Source organism: Haliotis rufescens, unplaced genomic scaffold (assembly GCF_023055435.1).
Source record: "Haliotis rufescens isolate VD_foot unplaced genomic scaffold, xgHalRufe1.0.p SCAF_4, whole genome shotgun sequence".
In the NCBI taxonomy this organism is placed as follows: domain Eukaryota; kingdom Metazoa; phylum Mollusca; class Gastropoda; order Lepetellida; family Haliotidae; genus Haliotis; species Haliotis rufescens.
The window spans coordinates 15,850,396-15,862,558 of NW_025964112.1; the positions used below are offsets into that span (position 1 = coordinate 15,850,396).

General features: G+C 39.4%; 1 protein-coding gene across 3 annotated transcripts in view; it reads right to left on the minus strand.

The window, feature by feature from the left end:
* Positions 1–548: 548 nt before the first annotated feature.
* Positions 549–12,163, minus strand: part of LOC124140515 (outer dynein arm-docking complex subunit 2-like) — a 64,171-nt gene continuing 52,556 nt past the window's right edge. For all 3 annotated transcript variants that reach the window (XM_046508130.2, XM_046508129.2, XM_046508131.2), the window contains exons 19-20: positions 2,430–2,651; positions 549–1,051 (exon numbers count right to left, since the gene is read on the minus strand). In XM_046508130.2, coding sequence (XP_046364086.1) covers positions 938–1,051; positions 2,430–2,651 — 336 coding nt within the window. In that variant the 3' untranslated portion in view covers positions 549–937. The remainder of the gene's footprint in view (positions 1,052–2,429; positions 2,652–12,163) is intronic.

The window sequence follows — 12,163 nt, forward strand, 5'->3', positions numbered from 1 at the left end:
ATTCCCAACCCCTCAAAAGGTTGTCGGGTGATCCCAGATTGAAAGCCTGATCTAAACGACTCAATCAGATGTCAGCTTTTTAAAACAATTTGCCTTCATTTCTTTATCACCTCAATTCAGAGAATTTCGATCACTGATTACCTTGTTTTCCCAATTGACTTGTTATGTAAACACAAACACTGCACGCATGCTAATGTTATTGCAGTCATCATCTTGAGCCGGGAATCATCTCTGCCAAAATACACAGTGCCGGTATCCGAAATAGACCACGACCGGACTAACAATGTTTTGCCAGGACCGGAAATAAATGCCGGTTAAAGCACAGGCCCTGTAATGTTGCTCACATATTGCCTGATCAATTAATATCGCAAGTGTCAGAAATGCACTATCCTATAATATGTAAAGATATAATAGGACAGTACATTTCTGACACTAATGATATAAATTGATCTGGAAATATTTAAGCAACGACTCAAGGGCCTGTGGTTTATAGTTCACTGTTGTTGGATTTAGCTCTCTGGTAGTTCACAATACTCCCATCACACAAAACATGTCAACAATTTATTAAAAACAGTGTACAAGATTTGCTATCACAGAGGGTAAATATAGTTTGAACTGCTGTTTATAACAAAATATATATCACATACTGACACAAACATTTCCTCACTGGACGGAATGTAATGATAGATGAAATATTGAAAGGAGTAAGAATAACTTTAATATCAAACAAGTAAAGTATCCGTAAATAACCTTTAGTTAGTACATATGTTTACGAACTGAGTTGGTACAATTGTGATGTTTCTGTTTTAAGTGAGATCAATTTATTATTATTATATCCATTGAATAAAGTGGAGAAATGTATGGAAATGCCGGCTGTATGGAAGCTGTTGTGGTTACTCCAGCACTGAGATTGATCTTTGGCTGTGGTCCTTTCCTATTATGCATATTTGGCCTTTTCATTGGCAAGAGCCAGACGACGGATGTTCCCTACACATCCAGCTGCTGCTTCTTGCAAGTCTTCATCAGTGGCACCAACCATCTTCATCAAGGGCTAGATAAGAGAATTAGATAGAAATTAGTCAAGTTTGTACTTCTCCAACTACACAAGAGTTTAAAAAATTTCTTCCAACTTCATATACTCATATATACATATCATATCTAGTATTGCTAAAAGCTGCAGTCAACAGCCACAATTCCAGCTATATCATGGTGGCTGGTAAATAACAGTTTGTACCAGGCAAACCAGTGATTAAATGCATGATCAATGCACTATGCAATTCATCTTCCCGAGACAAGAGAGTTAACTGGCTTCAAAAGTCCAGTTTCATCCCTTGCTGAACTAGGCTGGAATTCCTGGGCTCCATCATAGCGCCCCCACTTGCTATTATGAGTTCTATCCCTTCTAAGCCTCTCATATTGACCAATCCGATTCCATCACTTGCATTTGTTTCAAACAAAATGGTGGCGCACAGTCAAGACGATCTGATAGATAATCAAGATCTATATTGTTAAAAACTTGTCTTATATTGCGAAATGCATCAAATCACGTGAGCACCTTGATTAAAAACATGAAAAGATTTGGAAAATATCTGCTGACAACGAGTTGGCGGTGCACATGCTTTGCAAATCATGCAATCGACCGAAATCTGCACGACAGTTTACGAACCGGATTTCGATTTCGTTGCACGATTTTGATTGGACTATGCATAGACGCGTTAGTCCAGCCAAAATGTAACTCCATAATACCAGCCTAGTTCGGCAAGGGTGGAAACTGGACTTTTATAGCCAGTTAACTCTCTTGCCTCCAGAAGATGTATGCCATTAGGGCATAATCACAAACTACCATCCTGTGGGAATGATGGGTAGAATAGGTTGCCAGCAACATATGTTGGTTGAAAGAGGGGTCTTCGTAGATTGGGTGGTCAACATCGGTGACTTGGTTGATGGCGTGTCATACTCACACAGCAGGAATTGTTGCTTATGATATCAATCACTGGGTGTCTCGTCAAAATTTGTTTATTTGCAGGCCACTGTCATATTACTGGCATGGTAACAGCAATTACAAGCTTTTAACATCTTTAGGTAAAACACACTCAGGGATCAGAGAGTCTCCAGAAATGGGCCTCCACCTGTGGACCACAGTGACCTTAACTTGGGTAAATAGTAATCTGTCAAGTCGGCCCCTGCCCCTTCCCAAAGGAGTTCTGGGATAGATTTGGTTCTCAGCAAGCATGTTTGTGGTATCACGCAATGTGACTTGGATTGGGTGGTCAGTCTAAGTACTTCATTGTGCCCCAACAGAGTGGAACCATAATTCACAATATCAATCACTGGTTATTCTGGTCTAGGCTTGATTATTTACAGGTTGTTGTCATATTGGTATTGGTGAGAGAAGCGTTAAAAAACACCAAAGAAACAAGTGTACCAACCTGAACCACTCCCGCTTCATGCATTGTGATGCAGTTGTCTGGATTCTTGGATAGCTGGTAGAGTGCTCTAGCTGTTGACCTGTGGACGTTCTCGTCTTGTGACTTGAGGTACTTCACCAACGGCGCCACCGCCCCTTCCCGACCAAACGCTACACGATTATTGCCCCAGTTACAGCAGCGTGCTATTGCCTCTGCTAGGTGTCGCCGCAACTTGTCGTCAGTCTGAAATACAAAAGACATGCATGTCAAACCAATAACCTGACATCTGCACCGACCATGCCAATAGTTGTTCAATCAATCATCACACACTTAGTGCCTGAGATATCATAATTTGTCTCAAACAGAATGATACAAAGCAATCTTGGTGCTAACACCATTGTAAATCCATGTTAAAGTATGATCTTACAATGGTAGTGGCACCAGGGCCCACTTGCACAAAGCGATCTTAGTTCTAAGATGATCTTAGCGCTAAGATGGCTTTGTGCAAGTGGGCCCTGGATTGCTTTGTGGGCCCAATACTTGTGGTTGTTCATTAGCGTTATGGCTATTGTAAGTCTGTGTAGGGGATTGATACGTGATGGTCTTAGAGCTAGGAATGCTTTGTGCACGTTGGCCCATGAGACTTGTGACTTCAACTCATCTGCTTGACTCAGCAATTATTTCTAGTGACCAAACACCAAACAGACAGTAAAATGGGGATTGAGTGGATAAAATGGGAGACAAGGTTACTTGTGTCTATTATTGTCATTGTACTAAAAATGGCAAGGTTTGTTTCTAATGCCATCAACCATATCTGGTCCAAATGTGAATATCTGGTTTGGTGTGGTGACCCGTGTTGATCCGGGTTAGAATAGGTCTTCAGCAACGCATGCTTGCCATAAAAGGCGACAATGTTTGTCGTAACAGGCGACTAACAGGATTGGGGGATCAGGTTCGTGGACTTATTTGATGCGTGTCATCGTATCCCTATTGGATCAATGCTCATGATGTCAATAACTGGATTGTCTGGTCCAGGCTGGTTTATTTACAGACCGCTGTCATACTGCTGGAATATTGCCAGCGTTAAACAAAAAACAAAAGTTTGAAGTGGTACTGCAGTAATACTCGTGTCTGCAGCAGACACAGCACTACCAGCTTCACTAGCTCCATCAGCAGAATTTGCAGCATTCTTAAGAATTAAATACATTAAGAAAGCCAATAATGATAAATGTTACTATTATATCAAGTATAAGTTTCAACAGCTTCATGGCCATAACACCTTTATACTGATTATTAATGGCATATATCTCAATTACATGTATATACAAAAATATTCAAATCAGATTAATATTAATCCTTATGGTTATAATGTAGCTGTCAGTAAATATTCATGTGGTGCATTTAATCGAGACTGGCAGCAATTGATTATTCATTTATGGTATTCTGTAGGTTTCTTTTGTAGCTTATGATAGCTTTAACACTGAGCTGGAAATTGAGTCATTTTCATTTCATCTTTTGAAATTAACAGAACACGTGATGTCAAACACTCATTTGAAAATTCAATTATTTTGGTTAGTGTGTTATTGTGTACTTTCAACACGACTGTGCTTCAGTAAATAGTCATAATTTGTATTGGTCTAGGGGTCGAAACCACAAACAAGTCACAAGATCTATGGTCACAGCTCTTTATAACAAAACATGAGTGGGTGAGTGTTTGTTTTGTTTTTTGTTTAACGCCACACTCAGCAATATTCCAGCTATTTGACGGCGGCCTGTAAATAATCGAGTCTGGACCAGACAACCCAGTGATGACATCATCATATTCGAACAATATTCCAGCAATGTTATGGCAGGGAACTCCAGAAACCTGCTTCATATACCATACCCATAAGTGGAACCGAACCCAGTCCTTTGCAGTGACGAGCCAATGTTTTAACCACTAAGCTACCCCACCACCCTTTACACATGCAATCAGTCCTTAGAAGAAAAGCATATTCAGCAATATCGCCCCAATTTCATCAGCACAATTACTCCATTCTGTGACAAATATTCAGCCAGTGTAAAGAAAGAACTTCGCCCTGATCTATGACATCAGGAAATTAATTCTCAATTTATTGACTGAGCCCTCAAAACTTGCTATTAATGACTGAGGACACACCTGACTTTCTAAGGTCAACCATGACACCAGCAGTGACGGCCCCTCGCCAGATGAGGCTGGACCAATGAGGATGGAGATCCTGATAGGTATTATGATTGGTAATGCTAAACCATGCAAATTATGCAGCTAACAACAGGTGGAAGGTAACATCTGGTGTATACTCATTAGAAATATTGGAAATATGTGGGCAAGTGAGACGATCAATAATCCTTGTTGACATTGAATTCAAAGCCAGGTACCAAACTTGCTGACCAAACACTTTTTGGGGGATACTAGCATTAACAAATACTGGATAAAAGGACTTGTATACATGACTGAGAAAATTATTGTCCTCTTGGGCTATCTCTGACAAGTAAATCAACGGTTTGTGTTGATAGCTTAATTTGAATTTGGTAAAAATGCTGGTCCCAGAAACGGTTGGTTAAATTAAAGCTACAATCAGAGGGCTCCTGTCCTTACCCTAATGTGAGATCTTAAAGAAGTGGGAGCCCTAGATTAAAATACTACAGAAGCAAGCACGTATCCACCCCCTCTTCTTCTGACACTACATTCTCAAAACAGAGAACATCCAACATCCATGATGCTAAACCCACTGAAAACATCAAAGCTGATCTACAAAATGTAACCATTTTAAAAAACCTAACCAGAACATAAAATGATATGCTACAAGAAACAATCTCTTTAGCTGAGGGAAACATCCCCTTAGCTTCATTAGCAAACTCTTCCTCTAATTAAACTGATTAGTATTTAATCCGCAACACTGACTTCCATTAGTTTCTTGGGGAATACTAAAAGAAAAACTGCAGGTACCCTTTGAGGTGGAAAATCGTGTAATTAAGAAAGAAAGCAAAGATTTCATACTCTCCGACCAAAGTGGAGCTATAGATATTATACTGAAACCGTGACTAATTAGTATCTTCTAAATGACACCCTTGATGCAGCGTTGGAAATTGGCACTAGTCCTGTAGTCCTTGCCAAACTGCCCAATAGTTAAGGTATCATAAGGACTAGTAGAAATTTGCCCATTTTAAGGGTTTTCCTATATGTTATCATTATAAGGACTAGTGGGCCAAAACTGTTAGTTTCTATCACTGTGGATGTCAAACATGATCACACAGTTATGATGTGTGCTGTAATCTGGTTAGGTGATAATGTTGAATTGGATCCAAATTCCAGAAATCTTTTGAGTATAATGGTGTATGAATACTTTTCTGGAAAATAACACTTTTATTCTCGGTTCCTACAGACTACTTAATAACCCACCCTATAGATTGTGTATTATGAAATATTCACATGGTCAGATCTGTATATTCTATCCTGTTAAAAACGCTTCTTGCATCCAGTCTCAAGAAATAGGGCACAACACTTGTCACATATGTGGAAAGGTTATCCTTTATCTATCCTTATTCAGCAATATTGAACCTCAAACTGTATAGGTGGTATTCAACATTCCAAATAAGGCCGAAATTCCTATGAACACCCCAGAGAACATTGATAACATACATTGCAATCGATGACTACTATTCTCCTCCTAATGATTCTCTGCACTGTGTACATAGTGACAGAACATTCACAGGATCAATCAACAAAATGTTTAGATTTAACACACTTTCAAAATCAATACATACGCACTTGCAATTCTCTTGAAACCTTTTTAAAAATCCAAATGATTGATTTTTCAAACATTGAAATTATTTTCAATGTTGTCATATCATATATCAATGTTTCATTGGAATATTGTTCTTGAAAAAAAATTGTGCTTTTGTTTCGAGACATTGCAATAAGTTTATGTTGTAAGATAGTTGGGTTATGTTTTCCATGGCTAGTGTTTATTTCCAAAGCCTTTGCAATGTGACCTACACGCTATTTACATGCAGGATACGTTAATAATTCATTCTTCATAGAAATTCAGGTCTATTTCAGTCGTACATTACACTAAGCAGATAAATAACCTCCAGTGAATAAACATGCAATCGACACACCTAGCTACTGATAAACTCCATGCATCTGCAGTATACTGATTGAAATCTACAACAACAGACATTACTATCCACATGGAACATATGAAATAGATATAATGGTCACATGTAAGAGGTCGTTCCTATATCTGTTTAAACAAGCATTGTATATAACATTCTGCACAATGCATTCACGTTCAGAATATCAGTTGTTCCGACCCCTGTTCACATACAATGATTATCAGTTTAGCAGGATTAATACTTTATTTCAACAATTGTTATGTGGTCTATTTTATCCCTGTCGACAAGTAAACAATTTCATGTAGCTTGTTGCCCTAGCAACAGTGGGAGCTGATGAAACAATGTCTGTGACTTGTGAAAGGTCTAATTATAGTACTCTAATATAGCTGTATAAAGGATAATAGGATGCTATTTGACAATACAATGGTGAACTGCAACGGATACTGATGAGAATTTCTGGAATGAACAAGGCTTAAGTACATGACATTCTTGCATGGGGTCCTTCCTGCTGCACAATAAGCACTGTTCGAAATTAAGGGGGCAACCTAGGTTTTTATAATATTTTAATTGAAAGACCCCTAAATCTTTAACTTTTAACATTTTTAACTTCAAAGCATTGGTCTAATCTAAAAGTCTGTTTCCGAGGTGCTCTTGACCCTGGAAATATTTCTAGGCTGTGTCACCTTTTTGTATTTTATTCTGCCATTTCCTGAAATATTGTGGCAGTACTCTAACATTGGAATCACACAAATCATTATTTTGCAGGTGCTTTTTAACACTTATTACAAAGAACATAGAGTCAAACACCTGTTGTGGAAGTTGAAGGGGCCTACGTACATACTTCAAGATGTCCAAGGTTTGATACAACTGAAAATGATATGAATAAAGAAGGAATATGCAGGGACCAAGCTTTCACTTCGAGATAACCGTAGGTTTGACACATCAAAGTTCGACACAACAGTGTTTGACTGTATGTACAATGTTGCCATAATATTGCCAGTGTGCTAAATTTGTGAATGAGTTGGATTTAAAGACTCGTTTAACAATATTTCAGCTTCATAACAACATTTCAGCTAAATGTTACAAGAAAGCCCAAGATACGAACGACATGTTTGCCACTTTGTTTGTTTGCTGTTTAACACCGCACTCAGCAAAATTCCAGTTATATGATGGTGGTCTGTAAATAATCGAGTGGACCTGACAATCAATGCACGCATTTGGGCCACTCAAACATTCTCATCATAACACTGATCAAAACTTAATATTTAATGAATGTGGTATCCATTTCACCCAGCTGAAAGGCACATTTTTTTTCAAATTTGGGATTGAGAGAAAAAAAGATACTTATCAAGGAAACAAATTATACACAATGAAAACTCCATAAGATGTCAGGGCTTCAAACCTGATTTAATAATGTTTTCCGACCAATCAGATTGCAGCATACCCACCCAATCGTTTCACAATTTAATGACTCCCTAGTTACCCACCATGGGTACAATTTCTCAAGCTGGCCTAAAGAGACATCCCACCCTACTTGATCTTCAAGTTCAGTGAGAGTGAGTGAGTGAGTGAGTTGGGTTTAACGCCGCTTTTAACAGTATTCCAGTTATATCGCGACGTGTCAGCTTAATGTGGGAGGAAAGCCCGAAGTGATGCAGGTCTCAGACGTTTACCACTTCGGTGAAACCCACAACACGGGTATGGTCCTGACAAACCTAGAAACGATTGTGAACCTTTTCCTTTTTCATAATTGATTATTTACTCGTATATTAAGTGAAATAATGGATGCCCCAAACATTGTCTGCAGATCTGTTGACAATTAGTGAGTGAGTTGGGTTTAACGCCGCTTTTAACACTATTCACGGCGTGTTTACTTAATGTGGGAGCAAAGCCCGAAGTGATGCAGGTTTCAGACGTTTACCACTACGGTGAAACCCACGAGCACGGGTATGGTGCTGACAAACCTAGAAACATAATCGGGGCGAACCGGGATTCGAACCCACAATCATAGGTTTCTGGCGCGCCAAGGGACGCAACTCTGCACAGCGAATCGCGGCGCCTTAGACGACTGGGCCACCCGTCCCCCCAAGTTCAGTGAGAACAGGCAGTACTTGCTGATATTGTCAAACTGACATACAACTTGCCCTTTCCTAATCAGATCTCATCTGCTAATTATATCTGAACTTTAAAATCAAACAAATGATGAAATTAAGAGGGTAAATGGCACTTAAGCGAACTAATTTAAAAAATAAAACAATCTAACTTTAATGACTGGTAATGAAAACAAAATTGGTCAGAACACATTTTTTTTAACAGTAGACCAGTTTTTTCAATCTTGATACCAACCAAATTCTGAATATGACCTAATTCTGCTCTATAAAAGGTCTAGCAATCTGTTCACGGTTTGGATTATATATCAGTCCTGTGCCAAATGCCGGACTGTGGGGAAATCTTTGAGTCAATGTAAGGAGGTTGGTTCACTTGATCCATATTTATTGGCTCTTTTTTACAATGGTTAGACAGTTGTGGCAAGCTGATAAAGGCAAGCTTTGCATCATTATTATCAACAAAGCTGAGCTGCATCGCTACAGATGAGGAGGAGCTTGAGTAGACTTGTAAATGTCAACAGAACTATCAGGAAGTTGTCGATTGCATTGGATTGTCCTGAAATAGACAAGCTTTAGAATGCTCTCTGTGTTGAGTGTTTACATGGCTTGGTTTAACTATTATTGGTGGTATTTACTTCTGCCACTGAGGGGGATGTACCTGTGAAGACCCAAGTTAGAATAGGTCTTCAGCAACCCATGCTTGCCCTAAAAGGTGACTATGCTTGTCATACGAGGCGACTAAACAAACAAATACTGAAACTGAGGGTGATGGTGTTGATTATATCAAAATATTAGTAACACAAGGGTTCTATCCACAATGAAGTCAGGTTGACTGTGTGAGATCATTATTCATTACAATTTCTTTTAACAAACCTCATTAATACCAGCTATTACAGCAAGATATTTTCAGTCTCTGTCTAAAGGCTGCATTTAACTGATGTACGAGCTGGCTAAGTTTACCAATGTCGGCGCTTAATCAGCATCATGGAAACAGTGCCACCTGTGCAACCATTCTCAATGCTTTTTAAAAATCCATAATAAAACTGTTTTATGGGGTTTTCATAATGCCACATTTCTTCTCATGATTAATGTTTTAACAATTTTCATAATTATTTTTTCATTTAACATTTGACACAAAAGGCATCAGCATCGATCCACGCCATCAGGGTACAATGACACACAATCAACCAAGTCACTGAGTCTCACCACCCAATCCATCTAGTGGCCTAGTTTGGTTGTTTAGGACAATGCTGACCCACCAAGGGGTGCAGTAGATGGTGTTCACAGACCAAGGAACATTTCAGAGCAAATCCCTGATCCGAAGCCATTGATCAACTGATTATATTTGTTTATTTGTTGTTTACCGACACACTCAGCAATATTCCCAGCTATATGATGGCGGTCTGTAAATGGACCAGACACCATGAGCATCGGTCTTCGCAATTGGCATAAAATCACATGCAGGGATGAGAATGGATATTTTCCTTTTCAGCTGAAACTTCTTTGCAATGAAGCATTGTCCTTAATTTGGGGGTGTTTATGGGGTAAGCCATCAGATTTTAACAAATTTGTGGTCAAATTTGCGCATCCGCGGAAGATTGTCACCTCTGGACATGCATCAGCCAAGTCAGTGAGCCTGACCATCTGACCCCGTTAGTCACCGCTTACGAAATGCATAGTCGCCTCTTTAGACAAGCATGGGATGCTGAAGACCAATTCTAACATAGATATTCACTTCTTCAACCGATTATAACTGACAGGAATGCAACTCTGCATCAATGTGATGCTTCTAACTTCACGCCACCTGTGCCCAACAAACTGAAAAAATGACAAACTGAAAAAGTATGTAATCTACATGGAACATTACAATTATAATTTGATTGAAAAAATATTAACAGCATGCATAAACAACCATTTTTTTTCTTAATATTGAAATATTCTTTTGAAAACACTATCATTAAATTTTCTTGTTCAACAGGTAAACATATTTAATTAAAAAAAGTCAAGCGTTTGTTATACAATTATAACATTGTATCATTCCTCGCCATACAATGGGTATTCTGGGGCAGATTAGATTCCCAGGACCGATGAGTGTTTAAACGGGCAACTGAAACAGGGGTCAATCGGTACAGAGTGTACCCCGAATGTGGATTGTTGCTCCTGAAATTAACCACAGCCAGGGTCATACTCTACAGGTTGCATCCTGTGAAGATTCCTGGTTAGAATGTCTTCAGCAACCCATGCTTGTCATAAAAGGCGACCAATGGGTGGTCAGACTCAATAACTGATGGATGTAATCGTATCCCAATTGTGTAGATCGATAGTCATGATGTCAATCACTGGATTGTCTGGGTCAGACTCAATAATTTACAAAAGGTGGTCATATTGAGTGGGGAATTAAACAACAAACAAACTTAACAAACATACAGGCTGCAGTAGCCATAGATGCAACAGGGATGAATGCATTGTAAAATGTCATCTTCCCAAGGCAAGAGAGTTAACTGACTATAAAAGTCCAGTTTCCACCCTTGCCGAACTGGACTGGTATTATGGAGTTACATTTTGGCTGGACTAACGCGTCTATGCATAGTCCAATCAAAATCACGCATTGAAATAGAAATCGAAATCTGGTTCGTAAACTGTCATGCAGATTTCGTTCGATTGCAGGATTTGCAAAACATGTGCACCGCCAACTCGTTGTCAGCAGATATTTTCCAAACCTTTTCATGTGTTTAATCAAGGTACTCGCGTGATTTGATGTACTTCGTGATGTAAGACAAGTTTTATCACAATATAGATCCTTATTATCGATCAGATTATCTTGACTGGGTGCAACCATTTTGTTTGAAACAAATGCAAGTGATGGAACCGGATTGGTCCATAGGAGATGCTTAGAAGGGACAGAACTCATAATAGCCACTGGGGGCGCTATGATGGAGCCCAGGAATTCCAGCCTAGTTCGGCAAGGGATGAAACTGGACTTTTATAGTCAGTTAACTCTCTTGCCTCGGGAAGATGACTGCTGCCAATCCTTAAAATTTAATCCTGCCCTTCCCCAAACCCATCCTTAATTCTGCTTACCCTAAGCCACCCTCAATTTTACAAAATGTAAATCCTGCCCACCACTCAGCCTACCCCTCCAAAGCTCAACTTTCCATTAACCTATGTCCTCCTGCCAACACTCAACCCTTTTCAACTTCAGTCCTGACCACCCACAATGCTGCTGACCCTCTCCCTTTTACAATTTCACCTGACCCACAATCTCACAAAGAATCTCGCCCAAATCAAGTCACATCACACACACACACCACACCAATTGAAAAGCTAGCCGCGACAAGATAAGGTCAATTACTGTAAGTGCATCTGACCGTGACAGTGCAACCTTTATGAAACCAGGAACACGGATCACGAAACGGAGTCAATCAACTGGAAGAACAGAGGCAGAAGGTGACCAAGATGAGGAGATGAGGCAAAGATGCCAGCTCCAGATTGAATGAAGCAATTTGTTTC